Raw genomic sequence first — 25,821 nt, forward strand, 5'->3', positions numbered from 1 at the left:
TACTGCACGGATGCCTTGGCGGCCAAGCTGGGATCTGAAGAAGGGTAGGAATTAGTGAGGGGAGGGGCTGGGGGTGAACATGTTCTGGGGAAAGAAAAGAGACCCAGAGTTGAGAGCGCAAAATGGGATTTTTCTGCTTAGAAGGATCATTCTGCAAAGTGGAGAACAGATTTCACGGGGCAAAGCCTGGGACAGAAGGACGATGGGAGCCGTTTACTGAGGCCCAGGTGAGAGAGGACGGGAGGAATGGGTTTGGAAGGTTAACAAAAAGGGATGGGAGAGGGTTAAGGAGAAGGACGAATCAGGGATGGCTTTCAATTTTCCAGTTTAGGTTTATCTTCCACAGCGTGGGCAATTCTTTTTGTTTTCAACAAGATCACCCCGGGAGCGCAGACCTTCCCAGCCCTGGGGGCGAACGTGTGTGTGGAACACACATCCTAGCCTTTGTTGTAAACGGGGAAGTCTAGAGCTCTTCAGGACAGCAGGAAGCTCTGGCCTCTTGTAGGGAAAGGTTTCGCTCGAGGCTCTACCGCCAGCGTCTCCGTTTCCGCGTCCCCCACAACCTTGCGAAAGGTAAACTCCAACGGTTGTTTCCGGATTTTACAGAGGAGCCCAGGAAGTCTGCGTGAACCCTGCCCCAGTCACTTACTCTGCCCAGTAGGTGAACATGAGGCCCAAGCCCCACGCTGTGATTCCAAGTTCGTTTGCTGGGCACGGTAAGTGAACCCTGGGAGTCCTGGACTCTGGTGAAGGCCACCATGCCCTACCTGGAGGTTGGTCAGGGTCTAACATCCTCTGGCATCCACGGGAAGGGATTGCGTTAGGATTTTTTTCTCTCGTAAAAAAGTTCCTGTCTCCCCCTAGAGCCAGGCACACGCCTCCCGAGCCAGACCACTTGTCCCAGGCACAACGTTTTTTGACTCTTCGCCTCCCCCGTTCCGATCCCCCTTCCTCTCCGCCTTAGGTGGCAGGAAAATCCTTTACCTCCGACCAATCCCACCGATGCCGAGCCGCGCGCGCGCGCCAACTCGAGCTCCGTCTGTGCACGCCATTGGCCATCTCCACCTATGCGGGGTGACGGGCAGCTTAGCGGACCTATCGCCGAGGGAGGCGGAGGCCTCCAGCCCTCCCAAAGCTGCTTTGTTAGGGGCTCCCTGGTCGTCCCCCGGCCCGCCGCCCCTCCGCTGCCTGCGGGAGATCTCCCCGGGGCCCGCTGCCGGAGCCTCGCAGGAAGGCATCCCCGGAGCGCGCGCCGCCCGCGCCCCTGCAGCCGCGCGCTCCGAGCCGGGCTGCGGCGCGGATACCCGGCGTGCGCCCGTAGTCGCTCACCAGCCCAACTCCGAACGCCCCGCTCCTGCATCCGCCGCCTTGGATTGGCTGACCGGAGGCGGAGCGATTGTCAGGCGGCCCAATCGGAGCTCGGTTTCCCACGGGCTCCCGCTGCCCGGCCCCCGAGGCCGCCGGCGGAGGCGCCCTGACAGCTCCCATTGGCAGACCGCGAGCGGGTTCGAGCCTGGCCGGTAGAGCAGCGCCGCCGCCGTCGGGCGCGCAGCTCTGCAGCTCCGCGAACGCCTTGGCGCCCGCAGCCCCAGGGGCCCGGCGGCCCCGCATCGTGCCCGGCCCCGTCGCGGAGATTCCGGACGACCGTCGCGGGTGAGTACCGCGGACCTGGGGGGCGCGGGCGTCCGGCCGGAGCCGCCCTGGCGGACGGCGGCGAGGATGCCCAGAGCCTCAGTGCCCGTGCCGGGCACGTTCTGACCCCCATCTCCCGCACACTGGGGCTCCCGGCGGGTCCTAGCTCCCCCCGATCGGGCTTTCCACGTATTGTTTTCGTGTTCACACACTTGGGAGGTGGGGAGATCTGGGGAGGGGAGGCAGGAGGAGGCATCCCTAGCGCGAAGGAGGGAGACGAGACAGTGCAGCCCAGGTGCCCGGCGCCGGATGGAAATGACAGCGTCCGGACTTCGGCATTCGGTCCTCTCGGCAGCAGGAGGTCAGCGCTGACCTGCGGCGGCCGCGGCACTTTGTATTTTATCGGCTGATTTTTGTCAACTTCGGGGAGGGCGTGCGTGTGCGTCCCTGTGTCTATGTTTGCGTCTTGGTCCCTGACTTAGGCACCTCCGGGCCTGGCCTTTCGGCGACGCTTCCTGGGCGCTCACCTTGGCGATCCGTGCCGCGCTCGGGGCCAGGCTCACGGGGCGGAGAGCCCGGGGGTCGGCGCACGGAGCTGGGACCCGCGACGAACCCCCGGAGGGGGCCATTTAAAGCGGAATCCTGCGGGTGTGCAGACAATGCCTCATCCGGGCGGCAGGGTCTCGGGGGCCGTGCCCTGGGTCCCCGCGCCCGATCCCGTCCCCGCCTCGCCCTCTCACCAGCTCTGTCGCTGCGATGCTGCTGCGCCGCGCCCCTCGCCACCCGGCTGGCGACCCGCGTGGGGCCCGCTTTTGTTTACAGACTTCGCCATTGGGCGAGAGCAGCGTGCCGTGCGCCCCCAGCCCCAGCGTCTGCCGCCTGCCCCCTCCGAACCTGGACAAGTTGGTGCGCGCTGTCAGGTGACGCCCCCTCCCCCTGGCCGCGAGGCGGGATGCTGCAGGGGAAAGATGCCGTCTCGGCGCCTTCGCGCCCAGCCCCCGCCGCGCACGGCGCCTCTAGGTCCCCTGCACCCGGGGGCGCCCGTGTCCCAGCCTTGGGCCCAGGCTGGCGGCCCTCGGGGCGCCGACTCGGCCACGCTCACCCGGTTCCAGTCGCATCTTCTGGGCTAGCCCGCGGGTCAGCGCAGGTTGACTCGGAGCCTGCCTTTTCCCGCGCGCTGGCAGGTCTTGAAGGACGCGCGCGAGCCCTTGGGGACACTGTGCAGTCTGTGCCCGCCTCGGTAACACCCGCGCGGCCCCGCGGGACAGCTGTGCCGCATACCTAGCCAGAGCCGTCCGGATCGGGTTACCCATGCACGCTGACTTGGCGCATACTTTGAGTTGGAGCAGAGGTTGAGAGCCTGTGCGCTGAGGTCAAACAAACCCGGGTTCCAGTACCTGCCCGGTGTCACTCACAAGCTGGGTGATCCCGGCCGAGCTACTCTATCTTCCTTCGTCTCAGTTTGCGCATCTGTAAAGTGGGGATAAGGAGTAATCTTCGGGGGGCGGGGCTTAAATGACCATATAGATTAACCTCATAGCACAATGACAGCAACGTATGAAACATCAGACTCCTGTTGATGTTATTCTGTGTTAGAGGAAATCTGTAATAGAGGATGACCCCTTGTCGCTTTTCTTTCTGCGTTATTCACTCCCCCAACCCCGATTTCTTTTTATTATAAAAGGCATGAAGGACTGCTGTTCTCAGCTCAAACAGGACTTGTTTTACTTGGCCTTAGGTTTAATTAGACTTATCTAATCGCTTGCAGCCCTTTTAAAAATGTGTTTGAATTTCCATGAGGTTTTAGTTGTTTCTTCTTTCTTTTTCAAGACTCTGCTGCGACCCGGACCTGGGTTTGGAGAAGGAAAAACCCTTCCAGGTGGAAGGCAGTTGCCGGTGAACCAATGACTGCTGTGGAAAGTGATTAAGTCCAGGAAGGAGGGAGGTTTGAACAAAAAGATACCTGGAGGCTGGGAGGGAACACTTTCTAGGAGAGATGAAATTTAAGCTGTGCCTTGTAGCTGAAGAAGTTTAGTACATTGCTGGTTTCCAGCATATGCTCTTTTGTATCTCAAGGTAAAAAGCCGGGCTGGGGAGGATGGAAGCCTTTGCGTGGTAAACATCGACGTTGCTAAGTAATTACCTTTGAAAAGGGGAGAAATAAAACTTAAGGAAGAGGCTGTTGACTAAGCAGGGAAGGTAGAAGAAGAGAATCAATTTCATTGAATATCTTCAAAATGTCCTGTATGTGTTTTGACTTGTTTTTCCTCCACTAGCTCTGCACTGCTACTATTCTTTAGGCAAAAAGAGAAATCAGTTTCATGTGGAAATAAACAAAGCAAAATAATAACAGTCCTTAATCAGATAAATAGTTTAAAAAGATGATCTCAGGCTTAACGACAGACTAAAATTTTATTGGAAAAAAAAAACTTCCTGTTTTAACACCCTTTTGCCTGTTGGAATAAATTATTGGGTCCAACAACACATTCTTTGAATGTAGGCCCCAGGGGCCTTTGCCAGCCAAAACAAGCAAACAAACAAACATAAACTCGACTTGGAGGCTATCCAGTGGTTGGAGAAGCCCTCAGGATTGCGCTCTGTCTCTTCTGTTCCCCTGGGCCTGCCTCAGTTACCCTGAGTAGAATTTGACTTCCGTGAACCCCATATTCAGCTGTTGATGTGGAACGTGGCCAGTAGCATTATTGCTATATATCAATTAATAAATATGATAACGTATTTAAAGTTGAGCTCTCAGAAATGATTCCCATCCTTCTTGTACTTGTTCTGGGAATTCTCGCGCCCTTAGGGATGCTGAAGGCCTCTTTCCCCCCTACTGTTGTGTGGGGCTCAAATCAGTTGGGGGCCTAGACTTAAAAGGGAGCACGTGGTTAGGGAATCTCATTAGCTGACAATTTAACTCTACTCTAATGCTCGTGCAAAGAGCCCGGACAAAGACTTCCTCTCCTTTCCCTTTGCAGTTCTCTCTCCTTGCTCCTCTCTCCTCCCCTCCCCCTCTAAACCAGAAAGGAAAAGCGTTGGGCCTGTCTCCTTCCCACCAGATTCCTGCAGTTCTCATGTGCGCACTGAACCCCAGGCATTCTGGAACCCTGAGCAGGAATTCCTTGGAAGAGTTTGCTGAGGGCCTACTAGGTGCACGTGTTAACACTTCTGCGATTTCTGCAAGGATCGTATTGTCTAAAGGAGAAACGTGTTTTGTGAGACAACCTTTCATAGATGTGCAGTAGAAGCCTCTGGTTTTTCCAAATGAGAAAGGCAGGTGAGAACATGAGAGTCCCATCAAAGCCTTGCCTAGAAATCGGTGCCGGGAGACGGGGCTTCTGCCTGTTTGTCAAGGGCGGAGGAGTGGGAGTGAGAAGCCAGGAAGAGAATTCAGTTCTTCTGGGCCAGGTACAGATTCCCATGAAGGTGCTGAACACCACGGACTCAGGCTTGTGGTTAAGAAAGAACCTCGTTTTACAATCTCCAGTCGTTTTGTCTTCTGTATCAAAAACACTTTCACTGGGGATGTGTGTGTGTATATATTATATACACACATGTATGTTTACATGTACATTTCCTTTCTAAATTAAGCAAATAGGTAGAAGGTATGTTTCTAAGGGTATCTCTCTGTTTTTTTATTTTTTATTTTTTCCTCAATTCAGGACCAGAAAAATCAGATTAGCAGGGCTCTAGTAAACGTTTCTGTTTCTCCCAGTTCTAAACTTCAGGGCTTTTCATCTCTAAATACTCCATTTTATATATGCTATAACTCCTGTGTTAAAAAAAAAAAAAAGAACAAATTCTCTCTCATCATCATTGTAGGCCAAATCACTTATTAAAAAAACAAGAAAAGAGACATTCAGAAATACAGCAGTACTCAGCAAAGAACATAGTGTTTTTTAAAATAAAACAATGCTCTAGTGTAAAAGGGTACACGATATTAATAGTTAGGTGGAGTTTTTCCCTTCCATTCCCTTCCCAACCTCTGGCACCGTCCTCCACACCCACCAGCATAAGACCTTCCCTGTTCCTCTGGTCTCCAGGGACCTCATTAAGAAATTCATACGGGCCTGGACTGTGGGCATGGGAAGCCGCAGAGATTCCTCCAGTGCTTGTGTGAGATTCTTCTAGAAGACCTTGAAGCCCTTTCACTAGGTGAAGAGGTTCTCCCCCTGGGCTGAGGCAGAGCTGGGAGACCTTGCATCCTACTGCAGAGGATGCAACCCTGGAGTGGGGACTCAGCTCACTGAAATGATTGCAGAGATGGAGGGGGTGGGGGTACCACGCAGGCAATGATCTGAGAGCTGATCAATTGTCTGCTTTCAGAGGATGTTAAACAAAGAGTGATGATTCATTGAAGAACTCTGTGGGAGGAAGTTTCTTTCAGCTGAGCACAATCTGGGTTTCAGAATGGGCCCAGGGCCCTTTGAGGCTTTCTCCGGTCACCAAGTATTTCTTTCTATAAAGGAAGACTTGGGTGTAGTTGGAGCGGGGGCATCCTAGCCTTTTGGAACCTAGCAAAACCGAAGTATAATATGGATATTTCCTGTTTGGGACCACTTTGAATCCATGAAAGAAAGATTAAAGAGAGGGGGATGTGTCTTTGGTTTTAAAAAAATAGCACCTGTATTATTTATTCCAGCTTCTGCCCCACTAGAGTATGATTTTATTAAAGAGCAAAGGATTCTTTTTTTTTCTTTTTTTTTTTGAAACGGAGTCTTGCTCAGTGTCCAGGCTACAGTGCGGTGGCGCAATCTGGGCTCACTGCAAGCTCCGCCTCCTGGGTTCACGCCATTCTCCTGCCTCAGCCTCCCGAGTAGCTGGGACTACAGGCGCTCGCCACCTCGCCCAGCTAATTTTTTGTATTTTTAGTAGAGACGGGGTTTCACTGTGTTAGCCAGGATAGTCTCGATCTCCTGACCTCGTGATCCACCAGTCTCGGCCTCACAAAGTGCTGGGATTACAGGTGTGAGCCGCCGCGTCCAGCCAAGAGCAAAGGATTCTAATGCAGTTGTGTTGGGAAAAAGGTCTAATTGGGTGGCAGCCGGGCTGAGGGTCCAAGCTTGGAATGGGTGGAGAAGCTGATTGGAGATTGGGCTATGAGGATTCAGTTGCTTTTCCTTAAAAGACCCAAAACATGCTTCTCTGTGACCATGAGGAAGACAGGATATCCTGCCAAAAAATCCTGCCTGTACAAAGCCTGTTTCCAAAGAAGCGCGCTCCTGCCTGCCTTCCACTGTCCCTCCCACCTTGCCTGAGAGCTGCCAACCTTGTGAACGTAGATCAATCCATCAATCCTAGTTCCTGAAATCCTAGTTCAGTGGGTTTCCTCTGCCCACTCTGCAGGGGTAGTAATGAGCCCCAGAAAGCCACCACATCATCTGAGGGCAGTGGGAGGTCAGAATGAGGGAATGGGTCTCGGCATCCTCTCTGCTGGGGGAAGTGGGGGTGTCAGGGACCATGGAAATGGGGCGAGCAGGATTTGCTACCCATTGCTTGCTCGGGAGGGAAGGTGGGATCGTGGTGATAGTGATATCTGCTTGTTGAGTCTGAGGGTCCTTGGGGTAGGGGTGAGGGTCTGCCCTGCAGAACCTCTCCTCCGAGCCTTGTTGGAGGCCTCCAGTGTCTGTTGGGAAAGATTTTGCAGCCCGTGGCCTCATCTTCCAGGGCTTCTTCAGATCCTGGGGACAAGATCTCTATCAACCCAAACCTCTTTTGGCCATCACCTGGGCTGGGTGGCCGCGTTCCGAGCAAATGATAATTTCTTGCAGGAAAGTCCAGGAGGGTCTCCTGAGCTCGTTCCCACTCACTGTTGGGGCAGTGTTTTCAGAGGCTGGGAACCACGGGGCTTATTCTTGCCATGATCTTATGTGGGGTTTTATTTGAAACTTAACATCAGCCTCACCCAACCAACTGGAGTAAAGTGTATGTTCTTTTCTTCTTGCAGAATGTGCATCTCTATCTCCTCACAGGACATAGGATATCTTTGGAGAGTGATAATTTGGAGGGCAGGTTCTTTAGCATAATGTAGGCTCCCTGGGTTCTGATAACCACGGGTGCATTTCCATACTGCTAAGGCCCCGAGCTCCCTGGGGTACCCCAGGACACTCCTCCTTTTTGCCTGTTGCCTGGTGTCATTATTAATTCTACCACCTGACATGCTCAAAAATGACCCACTTTGGTCTCTCAGAATCCTGTGTCCCAAGTGTCCCAGCTGTAACTCTGAGTATGTTTTAAATAACTCTATCTAGTACTGTTCTGATGGCAAATTCTGCTTTGTACTGGTGATTAGCAGCATCTGCCTTTTGATTTAAAAGTGTGTTCTAACTGGGGTCGGCCTTGCTGGTTGGTGGAGAGATGAACGGGGTGCCATGTGCACTTCCTTTCACCTAAAATTTTCTTTGGATCCCAAAGTTATTAAGGCATTGGAATGCTCATTTTTGCCATGGCAGAGTTTTGACCCTTTTATGGTGATTCTTACGGCCTACCCTACATGTGGTATAGTAGGGACTTTCTACAGGTTTCTTGTTCTTATTTTTTTGGAGATGGAGTCTTACTCTTGTCACCCAGGCTGGAGTGCAGTGGCACAATCTCGGCTCACTGCAACCTCCGTCTCCCAGGTTCAAGCAATTCTTGTGCCTCAGCCTCCCTAGTAGCTGTACAGGCGCCCGCCACCACACCTGGCTAATTTCTGTATTTTTAGGAGAGGCAGGGTTTCACCGTGTTGGCCAGGCTGGTCTCAAACTCCTGACCTCAGGTGATCCACCTGCCTCGGCCTCCCAAAGTGCTGGGATTACAGGTGTGAGCCACCGTGCCTGGTAGAGGTTTCTTGTTCTCTTAAGGATCCAACCTATATGTCTTAGCTACTTTTGTAGTAGGGACTCAGTTTTTGTCTATCAAACTTGAGTTGGTTTTGCTTAAAGCACACTTAATTCACAGTTATACTCAGTAATAATGATCTAGTTTAATATTTTTTCTGACATAAATTATATTCTTATTTCATGCAGATACTTCGACTCAAGTAATGCAGAGGTCGATTTGATTCTAAAAACAGTGTGCAGGCTGGGCGCCGTCTCTACTAAAAATAAAAAATTAGCTGGGTGTGGTGGTGCATGCCTGTAATCCCAGCTACTCAGGAGGGCTAAGGCAGGAGAATTGCTTGAACCTGGGAGGCGGAGGTTGCAGTGAGCTGAGATCATGCCACTGTACTCCAGCTGGGGTGACAGAGTGAGCCTCTATCTCAAAAAATAAAAAAAGGACAGAGTAATAATTCCATATAGCATTAAGAGACTCAGAACAGATGCACTTCTATTGAAAAGTATTGTAACAGCCTTCTGCTGTGGTCCTGTTTTATTCCCATCCAGCCTGATATTCTCCGGAAACAATTACATTTGTTGATTTTTGTTTTTAGTGCTTCTAGTGATTATATCTCTAAATAATATGAATATATGATTTAATTCTCAGCTTCCCGTTATGATGACTGACAATTGCATCTCACCTACCTCCTTCCTTCTCCACATTTTTGATAATTATATTTATGGTTCTTTTTTTCTTTTCTTTGAGATAGGGTCTCGCTCTACTGCCTAGACTGGAGTTCAGTGGTGCACGGCTCTGACTGCCTAGTCTACTGCCAGTCTACTGACAGTCTACTGCCTAGACTGGAGTTCAGTGGTGCACGGCTCACTCCAGCCTCAAGCAGCCAGGCTTAAGCGATCCTCCTGCCTCAGCCTTTGGAGTAGCTGGAACTACAGATGCATCCCCCTGTGGCCGGCTAATTTTGTAATTTTTTGCTATAGAGATAGGGGTTCTGCTATAGTGCTCAGGCGGGTCGTGAACTCCTGGACTCAAGCTATCCTCTTGCCTCAGCCTCCCAAAGTTCTGGATTACAGGTGTGAGCCATGGCGTCTGTTTTTTTATGGTTCTTTTTCTTTTATCCTTTTTTTTTTTTTTTGAGGTAGAGTCTCACTCTGTTGCCCAGGCTGGAGTACAGTGGCGTGATCTTGGCTCACAGCAACCTCTGCCTCCTAGGTTCAAGCAATTCTTCTGCCTCAGCCTCCTCAGTAGCTGGGATTACAGGCGCCTGCCACCATTTACATTAGCCATATTTACAGGCTAGAAATTAGCCTGGCTAATTTTTTTTTTGTATTTTTAGTAGAGATGGGTTTCACCATGTTGGCCAGGCTGGTTTTGAACTCCTGACCTCATGATCCTCCCTCCTCCAGGCCTCCCAGAGTGCTGGGATTACAGGCATGAGCCACAGCGCCTGGCATTATGGTTCTTAAATTGATTATTCTTCAGTCTTTATATTACTGACATAGACCTTTAATTTAGTTCCATCAACCAATGATGGTGACTTTGCCCTTGTGAAATTAGAAATGAATGTCCTGATCTTCTTTTTCTCCTTAACTTTCTTCCTGGCTCTGCCCCTAGCTCCGTCAGCAGGCAGGAGTGGTAATGTGTTGGTACATTGTATTTCTGTAATCATGAGTAAATCTTCTAGGTTTTCTCTACAGATTGTTTTTATTTTTACAACAGTGTTATTAAGCTACACTTCCACCTCTTTTTAAAGTAGACATTTCAGTGGTTTCTGATATATTTACAGAGTTGTACAACCATCACCACAGTCGATTTTAGGACACTTTCTTTACCCCAAAAGAAACCCTGTACCCATTGACAGTTACTTCTTTTCTCTACCTTTCCTCCCAGCACTTTGCTACCACTGATCTACTTTCTGTTGATGTGGATTTGCTTAGTCTGGACATTACCGAGAAATAGAATCCTATAATATGTGGTCTTTTGTGACTGGCTTCTTTCATTTAGTGTCATGTTTTCAAGGTTCATCTGTAGTGTAACATGTATCAGTACTTCGCTCCTTTTTCTGGCGGACTAATATTCCATTGTATTGTATGGATATATTAACATTTTGTTTAACCATGTATCAGTTGATGGACATTGGGTTCTTTCCACCTTTTGGCCTTTGTGCATAGTTACTGTTATGAATGAATATGGCACAAGTATTTGTTTGAATATCTTTTTTTTTTTTAACTTTTTTTTTTTCTTTTGAGACGGAATCTTGCTCTGTTGCCCAGGCTGGAGTGCAGAGGCATGGTCTTGGCTCACTGCAGCCTCTACCTCTCAGGTTCAAGCGATTCTCCTGCCTCTGCCTCCTGAGTAGGTGAGACCACAGATGCATGCCACCATGCCTGGCTAAGTTTTGTGTTTTTAGTAGAGACAGGGTTTCACCATGTTGGCCAGGCTGGTCTTGAACTCGTGACCTCAGGTGATCTACCCACCTTGGCCTCCCAAAATGGTGGGATTACAGGCGTGAGCCACCACACCCAGCCTTTTAAAAAAATACTATTTTGGATGTAAACCTAAGAATGGAGTTGCTACGTCATACGTAATTCTATATTTAACGCATTGAGGAACTACGAGATTATTTTTACCCAAAGTGGGTGCACCATTTTACATCCCACCAGCAGTGCATAAGGAGTCCAATTTTCCTACATCTTCGCCAACACTTGTTATTGTCTGTCTTTTTGATTATAGCCATCCTTTTGGATGAGTGGCTGTATCTCCTCATGATTTTGATTTGCATTTCTCCAATAAATAATGTCATTGAACAGAACATTGTTTCATATGCTTGTAGGCTAATCGTACATTTTCTTTTTTTTTTTTTTTTTTTTGAGACGGAGTCTCGCTCTGTCGCCCAGGCTGGAGTGCAGTGGCCTGATCTCAGCTCACTGCAAGCTCTGCCTCCCGGGTTCACGCCATTCTCCTGCCTCAGCCTCCCGAGTAGCTGGGACTACAGGCGCCCGCCAACACGCCCGGCTAATTTTTTGTATTTTAGTAGAGACAGGGTTTCACCGTGTTAGCCAGGATGGTCTCGATCTCCTGACCTCGTGATCCGCCCGTCTCGGCCTCCCAAAGTGCTGGGATTACAGGCTTGAGCCACCGTGCCCGGCCGGCTAATCGTACATTTTCTTTGAAGAAATGTATCTTCAGAGATGTTACTCATTTTTAATTTTTTTTTGTTTTTTATTAGTAAGTTATAAGAATTCTCTATTCTAGTTATAAGTCCCTTACCAAATATATGATTTGCAAACATTTTCTCCATTCTGTGGGTTGCCATTTAATTTTCTTGATGATACCCTATGCATATTTATTTTTAAAAGCTGAAAACCAATCAAAATGTTCACTTAGTCATGATTCTGCCAATACTTTTCACTATGTATGTAGGTGGTATGCTAATTTACATTTCCTTTTCTACACTCCTGGCATGACTAATTAAGTTATAGATCAAGAAAAGGAACACAGGAAACATTTTGTTTTAAAACACCAATTTCACACTTAAAAAAAAGCAAAACTTTGTTTACTTAAAAAACTCTGAAGCATTCAGTTATTTTATTTATCAGAGCTTCTTGAAGGAAATACTTGCAATGAGATTTGGAAGTGAACTACCTTTGGTATCAGCTTTTGGGTGTTAAAACTTTTGCTGGGTGGTAGTTTTTGTTGTGTTTTATTAATACAGAGGTTCTCAACTGGGGGCAGCCTTGCCTCCAAACATTTGGCAATGTCTGGACATATTTTTGGTTGTCATGGCTAGAAAGTTCTAGTGGCATCTAGTGGGTAGGGGCCAGTGATGCTGCTGAACATGCTGCAGTGCATAGAACAGCCCACCAGGACGGTGATCAGGTCCACAGTCATTGTTGAGGTTGGCCTGGCATTCCTGCAATGCCAGCACTTGGGGAGGCTGAGGTGGGCAGATCACTTGTGGCCAGGAGTTTGAGACCAGCCTGGCCAACATGGTGAAGACCCATCTCTATAAAAAAATACAAAAATTAGCTGGGCATGGTGGTGCATGCCGATAGCCCCAGGTGCTTGGGAGGTGGAGGCAGGAGGATCGTTTGAGCCCAGGAGGCAGAGATTGCAGTGAGCTGAGATCCTGCCATTGCACTCCAGTCTGAGTGACAGAGCGAGGCTCTTGTCTCAAAACAAAACAAAACAAAACAAAACAAAAGGATGAGGTTGAGAAACCCTACATTTAAAAGACACAAATGGCCTGGCGCACTGGCTCACGCCTGTAATCCCAACACTTTAAGAGGTTGAGGTGGGCGGATCATTTGAGGTCAAGAGTTCGAGACCAGCCTGGCCAACATGGCTACTGAAAATACAAAAATTGGCTGGGTGTGGTGGCACACGCCTACAATCCCAGCTACTGAGGAGGCTGAGGCGCATGAGAATCACTTGAACCCAGGAGGCGGAGGTTGCAGTGAGCTGAGATCTTGCCTCTGTACTCCAGCCTGGGCTACAGAGCGAGACTCGGTCTCAGAAAAAAAAAAAAAAAAAAAAGACACAAATAACAAATACTATTCAAGATCGCATGTTTAAATTTCTTAGGAAAGAATCTTGTACTTTCTAGATATTTGGAACTCAGCTATCTTGAGGCATTAGCTTTTGGTTATTATTTTAGCTGGAATTAAATTAAAGTATATCTTTTATACAATAGAAAGTTCTTAAAAGCTAGATAATGATTTCAGGTGTTTTGGGCTTTTCTGTGCTTGAGCAAGTTCTTTCAATTAATGTCTTCTGGATATTGGCTAATAACTGTGTCATGCAAAACTCATCCTTAACCCTCAAATCTGTTATGGTTAATGTGTTGCTGGGTGATTATTACAAAATCACTCCTCTTAAGCAGTTTATCGAGCACTGAAAATATTTTCAGAAAACGTTCAGAGTGTGGTGCATGGTCTACCATGACATTTCAGAAAAGATGTATGAATGTTCAAATAATTACCTCATCTTGAAATCTCTGTGATTAGAAATTACAATTTCAGTCCCACAGTTATATCAATTGAACTTTAACATTTCATTGTAATTATAAAAATTAAAACCTTGTAACTGTGGTCCTTAGTTAACTAAACAGTTTAACAATCGAATTCGTTAAAAGCAGATTGAAAATACTTACCCTGTAGTTTTTTTCCGCCTCCTGACGGACAGCTAATTGCTTTAATTTTGAGGGTTGGATCTGTCTGCAACCTTGGCCCTGTGAAACCTCACCAATTGTATCAAACAATTCGAATTATCTTAAAGGTTTGTGGGAGTCTGTTGCCACAATTTCAGTGCACTTCAAGTAGGAATACCCAAATGACTGTCTCTTTCTTGGAAGATGGGGTCAAAACCAGATATACTTCGTTTATAAAAGTTGCTGGTTAATGAGGAACCTGGAGTCTTCATGCCAAAGACTTTAGAGATCCCAGTTAACTGCCCATTCTTTAAAACAGGACCAGTTAATGTAGCTTATTAGAGTGGGAAGGCTACTGTTCCTTTTGGACAGGCTCTGAATTTTAATTGTGGTAATCCATGTCTTCTCAGCCTGTGATACGGCAGTTCTAAATGTTATCCAAGTCAGGAAAAGTGAATTTATGAGCCTCCTAGCAACTAGCAACTAGTAAGCTGGAGTGCCTGGACCTTATCTTTATTACAACATAGGAGCCAGCCCCACTATTTTGGGGCACAGTCCCGCAGCCGAGACAGCTGAGACAGTGAGAGGGCTTTGGGGAAACTGGTTTCAAGGGTATAAGACATGGTCTTGGTTGCTGCATTACAGTTGCTAGAGAACTTTAATTTGGGAAAAACTTGAAAACTCTCAAGGTTTTTCAAGCTTCAACAAGTTACTTTGTGGAATTCTGGAGCAGAGGGGAGTCAGGTTTAATCGTTTTTACTCTCACTGTAAACGCTGTGACATGCATATCCTTGAATTTTCTTTCTCCTTTGCCAGGAATAAAATCTTTCTGACCTTTAGCAGTGTTAAAATGGTTAATAGCCTTTGATTACATGGGCCCACCCTTCTCCATTTTTCTCAGGCATACTCTGGTTCCTTCCTTCCTTCCTTCCTTCCTTCCTTCCTTCCTTCCTTCCGTCCTTCCTTCCTGACGGAGTCTTGCTCTGTTACCTAGGCTGCAATGCAATGGTGTGATCTTGGCTCCCTGCAACCTCTGCCTCCCAGGTTCAAGTGGTTCTCCTGCCTCAGCCTCCTGAGTAGCTGGGATTACAGGTGTGCGCCACCATGCCTGGCTCATTTTTGTATTTTTAGTAGACATGGGGTTTTGCCATGTTGACCAGGCTGGTCTCGATCTCCTGACCTCATGATCTGCCTGCCTGGGCCTCCCAAAGTGCTGAGATTACAGGTGTGAGCCACTGAGCCTGGCCTCTGGTTTCTTTTTTAACATTTTTTTCCCCTTCTACCTGGGTGATTCTTCTGGAAGATTCCATCACATTTTTTTTTTTTAATTACAAATACTTCTTTTCATTACATAAAGTGTGCCAGAGTACCCATTATAAATATTCTTTAGCGTTGAGATTAAGGGTGATTGTTATTTTCTTTTATTTAAAAAAATTAAAAAAATTAAAAATATTTTTCTCTTCCTATATGAAAGCAAGTTACTTTCTTCTGTATGATTTTTTCTAACTTTGAAAGATTTTGCAATGAGTAGGAGTTACTTGTATAATCGGAAAAATCGCATTGTGAATATGCACCTTCATCTTTGAGTGGGTGTGACTAGTGGACACTTAAGCCCCCCAAAGTCATATTTTCTTGTTTTGTAATCCACTTTACACATGGAGATTAATCCCAAAGTGCTCCTCTCAACAACAAGGACCTTGGGAAGAATAAAGAATATGTGGGCTCTGTCAGAGTGAACAAAGATGAGAAAGCCAGTGGGGGCCACGGAGGAGCCCAGTGATTCAATCTCAATGGAAGGATTAGCACTATTAATGGATCCTTTCAGGCTGAGACTGAACGAAGACCCTCAGTCATCAGAACATCGTTGACCTTGAAGGGTTGAGTGCCTCCCCTTTTTTCCCCTTTCTCCTTAGACACTAGTCTTATATCCACAGTCCCAATCATGGTTGTGTCTCATGACCTCAGCTTTTTTCTAGGATTGCCTTCTGGTTCATGAATGATCCCATCTTCTCTGAATGTCCCAAAGCATTGATGATTTCCAAGACATTTAATTCATGTCTGTGTTAGTTTCCTCGCTGTAACAAGGTACCTCAGTCTGGTGACTTAAGACAACAGAAGTTTATTCTTTCACAGAACTGGAGGCTAGAAGTCTGAAATCAAGGTGTCAACAGGGCCACACCCCCTCTGGAGGCCCTGTGGAAAACTCTTTTCTTGCCTTGTCCTTATCACTCCAATCTCTGACTCCTTCACTGGCTGCGTGTGTGTGTGTGTGTGTGTGTGTGTGTGTGTGTGTGTGTGTCTGTTTCCACATCTCCTCTCCCCCTTTCCCTTATAAGGTTATCAGCTATTGGCTGTAGGGCCCAGCCTAGTTCAGTATGACCTCTTCTTAACTTGATTACATCTGCAAAGAACCAGTTTCCAAGGAAGCTCACATTCACAGGTACCAGGGATTGGGATTTTGACATATCTTTTTTTTAGGGTCACAGTTCAACCCATAACCATGCCCAGCTGCTCTGTTAGACTGCCTGTTTGTTTGTTTGTTTGTTTTGAGACGGAGTCTTGCTCTGTTACCCAGGCTGGAGTGCAGTGGTGCAATCTCAGCTCACTGCAGCCTTCGCCACCCGGGTTCAAGTGATTCTCCTGCTTCAGCCTCCTGAGTAGCTGGGATTACAGGTGCCCACCATTGTGCCCGGCTAATTTTTGTATTTGTGTAGGGATGGGGTTTCAGTTTCACCATGTTGGCCAGGCTGCTCTTGAACTCCTGACCTCACTTGATGTGCCCGCCTGGGCCTCCCAAAGTGCTGGGATTATAGGTGTGAGCCACTGCACCTGGTCTATTTTTAAATTTATTTATTTATTTATATTTATTTATTTATTTTTTGAGACCGTCTCCTTCTGTCGCCCTGGCTGTAGTGCAGTGATGCGATCTTGGCACTGCAACCTCCACCTCCCAAGTTCAAGTGATTCTCCTGCCTCAGCCTCCTGAGTAGCTGGGATTACAGGCGCCTGCCACCACACGCAGCTAATTTTTGTAGTTTTAGTAGAGATGGGGTTTCACCGTGTTCACCAGGTTGGTCTTGAACTCCTGAACTCAAACGATCTGCCCCCCCCTTGGCCTCCCAAAGTCCTGGAATTACAGGTGTGAGACACTGTGCCGGGTCTTAGGCTGCCTATTTAAATTGTTTAAGGACATGTTGGACATGTTATATGGATATGTCCTCAGTGCTAAGAAGCTTGATTTTCTGAAAGCTTAGCTCTGATATGCCACCTTGTGTATTAAACTTTCAATGGCCATGGCTAGCCCTCCGGTCCAGACCTTGTTTTTCAGTCTTGTCTGACAGGACTCCTTGTTCAAATCCTTTGAGCCAGTGAAACAGGAGTTACTTCTCCTCTGGGATATATCCTGTTTTCTTATTCTTCTGCTCACATTGTTTCCAGATCTGGGACATTCCTGTTTCTGCATGTCAAAATCTACCTCCTCTTCTAGGTCTGGTTGAAATCAGCCATCTTCTTACCGTTTTCCTCGATGTTCTGCTTCCTCCGTGACTTGAAGTCGTCCCTTCCCTTCTGAATCGTCATAATGTTTCATGACTCTTTTCTGTGTGCTGTTGTAGCCTGGCTTGGGTCTCTGTGGATGCTTGCTAGACCGCAAACTCTTAGATGGCGAGGTCTCAGCCAGATTCATCGCCCACGGGACTGCTGTGGAGGAGCTTGGCCTGTGTTTGGATAAACTTGCCCCAATTTGTAACTCAGCAGTCTGTACACAGGCACGATGCACAGGGCATTGCCAAGAGTGTGAGCTCGGAATGGTGGCGGCTGTGGGATGCAAAGCCCAAAGTTAAAAGGGAGTTTTACTTAGGAGAGATCAGAGGGAGCAACTTCCCTATGGGCCTGTTGGAGAAGAAAGTTTCTCTTAGTTGCTGATGAGCGGTTTCCAGCCGGGGTGAAACTGATGTATACGAAGAGGCAAAATGAGGTGGCGTGTACTCTGAGGGGGAAGTGGCATAGGCAAGCAGTTTGGAATCAGCAGATAAACAGAAACCAGAAAACCAAGAAAAGCATTGCACCGATATACCTTTGATTCCAAGGTGAACCCTTCTGGACCTGTTTTTTTTTTTTTTTTTTTTTTTTTGAGAAGGAGTCTTGCTCTGTCACCCAGGCTGGAGTTCAGTGGTGCAATCTCTGCTCACTGCACCCCCCCCACCCCCCACCTCCCAGATTTGAGCGATTCTTCTGCCTCAGCCTCCTGAGTAGCTAGGACTACAGGCATGCACCACCATTCCGGCTACTATTTGTATTTTTAGTAGAGACAGAGTTTTGCCGTGTTGACCAGGCTGGTCTCGAGCTCCTGACCTCAAGTGATCTGCCCCCCCCCCTCTTGGTCTCCCAAAGTGCTGGGATGACAGGCATGAGCTACCGTACCCAACCGTGGACCTGGGGTCTTTTAAAGTGTCACAGGGACTGAGCAGCCCAGGACCTAACCTGCAAATGGTTGCAGAAGAACTTGTAGGTGGATGCTGAGCCTGTGGGTAGAAAATCATGGATGATCCTTGAGGGAGTAGTAAGGGTTGAGGGGCAAGTAGAAATAGAGAGAAGCTGAGTTCCCTAACCTCACGGAGAAAACATTTTGCCTGGGAGGTGAGATGATCCCACAATGCTGTACCTATTACTAAGCCTTCAGAAGAAAGAGGGAGACTTTCATAGGAGGAGCGTGGCTTGAATGCCTGTGGCTGGGTCAAGGGTTGACACTAATCTTCATTGCGCATGACCACAGTGGGAGGGGTGAGGGCACTGGTTTTAGGGAAAGTGAGGAAATTCCTAATTGAGATCTGATAAGGGTTCAGGCCTTTGCTTGACTTTCCCAATCTATTTTTCTAGGCGGTTGGGCAAGCGCGTAGCTTCTAAAGGGGGTTTTGGGCTGCACATGGATCAGCTTACTTGTTTAAAATGTATTTTTATTGACTGCGTGATTTTTGTAAGAACAATAAAATGCATTTAAAAGGAGACATTCTTCTACATTCCTAGGATAGGAACACATTGGTTGCTTTTGATTTTCTCTGTTCTTTCTTATCCATATTTTGGATGTACTTTTTATATAATTGTAACTCTTAAATAGATACAGCTTTGTATTTTGTTTCTTTTCAGGTAATGTTGCATCATCAGCCTATATATTGTGGCCACTTTATCCTCATACTTCTCATTTATAATGGTCATACATTTCCATGAGTTCATCATTTACTTAACTAATTCTGTAATTGAACATTTATGTAGTATTATTTTCATCACTATTTTAAGAATCTTTTTTGACCTTTTTCTTTTCTTTCTTTTTTCTTTTTTTTGAGACAGGGTCTCACTCTGTTGCCCAGGCTGGAGTGCAGTGGCATGATGTTGGCTCACTGCAGCCTCAACCTCCCGGGCTCAAGTGATCCTCCCACCTCAGCCTCCCGGGTGGCTGGGACTACAGGCAGGCACCACCACACCCGGCTAACTTTTGTATTTTTTGTAGAGAAGGGGTTTTGCCATATTGCCCAACCTAGCCTCAGACTCCTAACCTCAAGTGATCTGCCCACCTCGGCCTCCCAAAGTGCTGGGATTAAGGCGTGAGCCACCATGCCCAGCCTGACATTCTTTAAGTATATATTGCTTGCTTGCTTTCTTTTCTACATATTTTTCTCAGGATAAATTCCCAGGATGTGGGATCTGTATTAAATATGTATTAAATACGCCATTGTAGAAAATAGCTCTTTTTTTTTTTTTTTTTTTTTTTGAGACGGAGTCTCGCTCTGTCGCCCAGGCTGGAGTGCAGTGGCCGGATCTCAGCTCACTGCAAGCTCCGCCTCCCGGGTTCACGCCGTTCTCCTGGGTCAGCCTCCCGAGTAGCTGGGACTACAGGCGCCCGCCACCTCGCCCAGCTAGTTTTTTGCATTTTTTAGTAGAGACGGGGTTTCACCGTGTTAGCCGGGATGGTCTCGATCTCCTGACCTCGTGATCCGCCCGTCTCGGCCTCCCAAAGTGCTGGGATTACAGGCTTGAGCCACCGCGCCCGGCCGAAAATAGCTCTTGATTTGAATTGCCAAACTGCCTTCCAAAAGTTTTGATTGGTCTTCATCAGTTGATGTATATATCCAAATATGAATTTATCAATATATGAGTATATTGGACTCACCACAGCCTAACTAGCAACGGAATCTTAATCATTTCACTTTATTTTGTTGCTGTTAATTGAGTCAGTATCTCCATCTCTCTTTCTCCATTTCCTTACTTTCAGGTAGACTTTACTTTTCGTGTTTATTACTTTAAAAATGGTTTCAAACGTTTACAAAACACTATCATTATCTTATCACTTAAATCATTCCTATGCCTCAGAGCAAAAATAAGCAAACAAAAGAAAACTATAAACAACTTGTCTTTGGATTCCTCTTCTGTGAGACGTTGTTTCTGAGGTCCTTTCTCGCTTCCAGTGTCTTGAGTCTTTGATTTTATGGACCAGAAGTTTAAGAAGTGAACAGGCTGGACATGAAGAGAGGCTCATCTGCAGAGATGGGGGTCCCAGTATGTTGCCTAGGCTGGTCACAAACTCCTGGGCTTCAGTGAGCCTCCTGCCTCAGCTTCCCGAAGTGCTGGGATTACAGGTGTGAGCCACCTCGCCCAGCCCCATGAAATACTTTTTTTTTTTTTTTTGAGACGGAGTCTCGCTCTGTCGCCCAGGCTGGAGTGCTGTGGCCGAATCTCAGCTCACTGCAAGCTCTGCCTCCTGGGTTTATGTCATTCTCCTGGCTCAGCCTCTCGAGTAGCTGGGACTACAGGCGCCCGCCACCTCGCCCGGCTAGTTTTTTGTATTTTTTAGTAGAGACGGGGTTTCACCATGTTAGCCAGGATGGTCTCCATCTCCTGACCTCGTGATCCGCCCGTCTTGGCCTCCCAAAGTGCTGGGATTACAGGCTTGAGCCACCGCGCCCAGCCCTGAAATACTTTTATAAGTGGTGTTTAGGACTATGACCGTTGTACTCACTACCTTTTTTTTTTTTTGAGACGGAGTTTCACCCTTTTTGCCCAGGCTGGAGTGCAATGGCGCGATCTCAGCTCACTGCAACCTCCTCCTCCTGGGTTCAAGCGATTCCCCTGCCTCAGCCTCCTGAGTAGCTGGGATTACAGGCGCATGCCACGACGCCCAGCTAATTTTGTATTTTTAGTAGAGACAGGTTTCACCATGTTGGCCAAGCTGATCTTGAACTCCTGATCTCCAGTAATCCACCTGCCTCAGCCTCCCAAAGTGCTGAGATTATAGGCATGAGCTCCTGTGCCCGGCCTGTACTTGCTACCTTTTATTGAACCTTTCCTTTGTGCTAGGCCTTAAATTTTTTTTTTTTTTTAATGTTTTTTTGAGACAAGGTTTCACTATGTTGCCTAGACTGGTCTTGAACTCCTAGGCTCAAGTGATCCTTGCTCCTCAGCCTCCCAAGTACCTGCTATTACAGGTGCGTATCACAGTTTGCACTGGGCCTTTTTGATACTTTACATATTATCTTTAAGAAGTCCTGAAAAGGTGAGTACTGCTATCCCACTTTACAGTTGAAAAATTGGAGAAGCAGAGAGATTAGATCCATGACAGGCCACACAAGCTGGATGTGATGAAATCTACTCTCGTCAACTGCTAACAGCCCCTGGGTGGTTATGTGGCTGGGATTCACTGATTCTCACCCTCCCCTTAATTCTGTGTCTGTCAAGGCCACCGCATTCCCCTCCCCCTTCTCATTTCGTGTCCCTCTGCCAAGCAGTCCGGAGTGTCCATGTGACTCTGCTAGACTGAGCAGAATGTTTAGTATAGAATAACTAACCCATTCCCTCTTCCCCTGTCATTTAATACAACCCAGTGCCTCAGAATACTCTGTCAAAGGTATTTTATTTAGTCGAGACCATTTAAGAATGGAAGAAATTTCCTGTTGAGAGATTTAATGTGTGTGGTGTGTGTGTGCTCGTGGAGGCAAATGGACGTTTAAGAGTGTGTGAGGTGAAGGATAGCAGACTCCGGAAGTCTGGGGACCACTTAGGTCTGTAACCCTCCCTCTCGCACCAGCTGTCCAGCTCCGAAAGGCCTCCTGGGTTTCCCATTTATGGGACCCCTTTACTGTTACGACACCTGTTTAAATGTGGTGTTTCCATTACGGGAGGCTTGGTAGGTGGCTGGAATGAGCGGCCGTGCAGGGACGATGTGTGCTGGCTGCCCCTCCTCCCACCACTTCTTGGGGAAAGTCCATTTTTGGTCTTTTGTTTCAGCGAGAAATGCATAAAAACGTTTGCAGGGACCCTTCCCCCCTTGCTCTGCAGCTGAAATTTCAGGCTTTGGCAATAGGGGCCAAATCGCTTTCGAAGCTGAGACAGCACTAATGAAAACATTGTCATGTCCATACTTCTTTTGGAAAAATCTTTTAGATCATGTGACATGGACGTACATGACATTGGGCTTGAATTATGACAGCGTTCTGTGTTCTCCCTTGGAATTCTGGGTGTCCTCAGGCAGGAGAGCTTTGCTGTCAACGGGTGATATCATCCCCATTTTACAGATAGGAAGCTATACACTAACATTATGTATATATTTACTTACTTTAAAAAATATTTTTTAACTTATATAGAGATATGGTCTTCTCCCATCTCAGCCTCCTGAGTAGCTGAGACTACAGGCGCATGCCACGCCACCTGGCTATTTTTAAACTTTTTTGTAGAGACACAGTCTCACTATGTTGTCCGGGCTGGTCTCGAACTTCTGGCCTCAAGCATTCCTTCTGTCTCAACTTCCCAAAGTGCTGGGATTACAGGCATGAGTAACCGTGCCTGGCCACATATTTATTTAATTAAAAAATTATTGAAATTATACATACAGAAAAGTGTATGTTATTGTACTTGTACAGCTTGATGAATTCTTACAAATGGAATACAACCATGTAACCAGCACCTGGATCTGGAAACAGAACATGGTGAGACCCCAGAAACTTTCCTGTCAGCGCCCCCTTCAGGGCAACCCCCAATCCTGATTTCTAACCCCATAGATGCATTTTTGTACTTGATAGTAAGGAATCACACAGGATGTATTTGATTGTATCTGGTGTCTTTTGTTCACTGTTCTGTTTATGAGATTCGTCCATTTGTAATTTTCACCTCCAAAACATTGTTTTTGAGTTTTCTTTGTTTGGATAAATAATGCCTTTACATGATTTCAAGATAAAAAGATTATACTGAAGTATACATAGAGCGGTCTTGCTCTCACCCCATCCTTTAATACCCTAGTTTTCTATCCCCTTGGGTGATTAATACTTTTCTTTCTTTCTTTCTTTTTGGAGGCAGACTTGCTCTATTGCCCAGGCTGGAGTGCAGTGGTGCGATCTTGGCTCACGGCAACCTCTGCCTTCCGGGTTTGAGCAATTCTCATGTCTCAGCCTTTCAAGTAGCTGGGAATACAGGCATCCACCACCATGCCTGGGCAATTTTTGTGTTTTTAGTAGAGACAGGGTTTCGTCATGTTGTCCCGGCTGGTCTTGAACTCCTGGCCTCAAGCGATCCACCCACTTTGGCCTCCCAAAGTGCTGGGATTACAGGCATGAACCACTGCTCCCGGCCTTATTAATACTTATTTTTCTTTTTTTTTTTTTTTGCGATTTCTTGCATTGTTGGTTTATATAAGCATAGATCTGCTAATTTTTGCACCCTCTCCAACAAAAAAGATAGCACATTACTGTCATATACCTTGCTATATTTTTTCCTTGTTTACTTCTCTTCAGTCCCACGACCCATTACCTACGTTCAGCCCTCTGCAGGTGAGTTGAATTACTGTCCCTCCAAACACTCATGTCACTGGAACTTCAGAATGTGGCCGCCTTTGGACATAGAGTCTTTGCAGTTGTCATCAGATAAGAAGGGGCCCTACTGGATTATAGTGGACCCCAGATCCAGTGGTTCAGATACAGTGGTGTCGGCACACAGAGAATGCCACATGAAGACAGGCAGAATTGCAGCAGTGCAGCCACAAGCCAAGAAGCTGCCTGAAGCCACCAGAAGTTGGAAGAGGCAAGGAAGGATCCTTCCCCAGAGTCTCTTAAAGGAGTGCAGTCCTGCTGACAGTTTGGATTTTGGACTTCTAGTGTCCAGAACTGTGACAATCAGCGTCTCTGTCATGGCAGCCCTAGGAAGCGCTAATGCCCTCTTCTTGTCCTCTCTCCTGAACTCACATGGCCTCCTGGTCCGTGCCATCTCGTCCTTACCTTTCAGTGTGACTTCCGTGGGAGGTCCGCTGTCTCCCTTGTATGTGTCTGACTGTGTCACTTGGGGTTAATTCATCATTTTCCCTGTGGCTTATGAGATGAGGTCTGAGACCACAGGGCTGGTGCCCATCCCCTGCGCCACCCGTTCCTCCTCACTCCTTGCTCACCCCAGCCCTGCCCGCTCAGCTCTGTTGGGGGACACATGTCGGCAGATACCTATGGGGTGGCTGTAGGTTTTTAGGTTGGTGCAAAAGTAATTGCGATTTTTGCCATTACTTTTAACCAACCTAATACGTTTGGATTGAGGAGTATCGGGTGACAGTTTGAATCTCTAGTGGGTCCCGGCTGTCCTGAAGACTCCCTTCCTTCAGCTTCCTGCATTTAGGTGACCTTTGGGGTATCCAGGGTGGTCCAGGTTGCACCATTTGCTTACAGTTCACAAGCACAGCATGCCCTTGCATGCGCAGGTGCCGTGGTGTGCAGTGGTTAAGGGCAGTCATCTCACAGACCGTAGGGCAAACACCTGATCTGAGCCAGACTGCATTGCTTAGCCACTTATGAACAGAATAACCTTGGACAATGCTTTTTGCCCTGTGCCTCAGTTTCCTTATCTATCAAATGGGGAAAATAATAGAATCTACTTCATAGGAACGATTGTGAGGAGTGAATGAGCTGATTCCTGTTGATATTTTAAACAGGCCTGGTGCCAGGTATGGGCTCAGGAAGCATCAACCCCTGGCCTCTCTGCCTGTGCTGCATTTTCTCCCCTTCTAGTCCATTCTTCCTTATTTTTAAAGGCCCAACACAGGCACCATCACCTCTAGAAAGCCTCCCAGGACCTTTTCTGCTGGCATAGTAACCCATCATCTTCCATTCATCTGTTGGCGTCTTCATTCATCTGATGAATGGCGTTCCATTCATCTCAAAGTGTTCTTGAGAGCAGGCTCATTCTGGTGTTTTGTCATCCCTGTCTCTGGCATGGCTGATGGCCCCTGATGGACCTTCAGTTTGGTTCTTGCTTGGAAAAAGAGCAAGTGAGGACTTGAGTGATGTCCCGAGTGTCACACGGTGGATGTGCCTGTGCTGGACGTCAAATTCTCATGTCAGCCTAAAACAGTCACCTGGGGGCTTTTTTGTTCCCATGGGGAGGTATAGAGTGTATCTGAGCTCTGGGAGAGACTGGGGCAGAGGGAAGGAGGAAAAGACCTGGATAGAGAACCCGGTAAAGGACCGGTGGCTATCCCAAAGCTCTAGGAGCTCTGACCTCCCCTTTAGGTGGGCAGCCTCGTAGATAATCTTTAGATGGGCAGGCCATACTCATTGATAACCTCATGCATGAAGTTCTGTAAAGATTATCCGTCTCAAAAAAAAAAAAAGAAAAAAGAAAGGAATCAGAGCCCATTTGCAAGTGCTTTAGTTTTAAGGCGATAAGAGAAAAAATCGGGGGAACAAGAACTTTCTGGATCAACTTTTTTTTTTTTTTTTTGGAGACGGCTATTGGCCAGGCTGGTCTCGAACTCCTGACCCTGTGATTTGCCTGCCTCAGCCTCCCAAAGTGTTAGGATTACAGGCGTGAGCCACCACACCCGGCCTTTTTTTTTTGTTTTTTTGTTTTTTTGTTTTTTTGTTTGTTTGCTTTGTTTTGAGACAGGGTCTTGCTCTGTCACCCAGGCTGGAGTGCAGTGGCGCAATCACGGCTCACTGCAGCTTTGACCTGCTGGGTTCAGGTGATCCTCCCACCTCAGTCTCCCAAGTAGCCAGGGCTGGTGCCACCACATCTGCCTAATTTTTTGTAGAGATGGGGTTTCGTCATGTTATCCAGGCTGGTCTCGAACTCCTGGGCTCAGTAATCCTCCCACCTTGGTCTCCCAAAGTGTTTGTACCATGCCTGGCCCTGGATTAATTTTATGACAACAAAGATGCTGAAAAAGTATATCGAATACTCACAAATTATTCTTTTAGGATTTG

General features: G+C 47.3%; 2 protein-coding genes across 2 annotated transcripts in view; one reads left to right on the plus strand and one right to left on the minus strand.

Moving 5' to 3' along the window:
• Positions 1-311: 311 nt before the first annotated feature.
• Positions 312-1,335, minus strand: LOC111525022. The gene is made up of 2 exons (XM_023190328.1): positions 985-1,335; positions 312-563 (listed from the first exon to the last, which is right to left on the minus strand). Exons 1-2 carry the CDS (start codon positions 1,236-1,238, stop codon positions 527-529), a joined length of 291 nt encoding a protein of 96 aa, XP_023046096.1. The 5' UTR covers positions 1,239-1,335; the 3' UTR covers positions 312-526.
• A 259-nt stretch (positions 1,336-1,594) lies between these two features.
• The window catches only part of TIAM1 (TIAM Rac1 associated GEF 1), a 451,288-nt gene continuing 427,061 nt past the window's right edge, over positions 1,595-25,821 (plus strand). The window contains exon 1 of the mRNA XM_023190306.1: positions 1,595-1,653. The gene's annotated coding sequence lies outside the window, so the exon portion shown is untranslated. The remainder of the gene's footprint in view (positions 1,654-25,821) is intronic.

Source organism: Piliocolobus tephrosceles, chromosome 19 (genome assembly GCF_002776525.5).
Source record: "Piliocolobus tephrosceles isolate RC106 chromosome 19, ASM277652v3, whole genome shotgun sequence".
NCBI lineage: Eukaryota > Metazoa > Chordata > Mammalia > Primates > Cercopithecidae > Piliocolobus > Piliocolobus tephrosceles.

Coding starts and splice junctions, on each gene's coding strand:
- LOC111525022 (XM_023190328.1), bottom strand. CDS start 1,238: ATGCCTTCCTGCGAGGCTCCGGCAGCGGGCCCCGGGGAGATCTCCCGC. Junction 564..984: donor ATCGGTGGGATTGGTCGGAG/GTAAAGGATTTT, acceptor ACCTTTCGCAAG/GTTGTGGGGGACGCGGAAAC.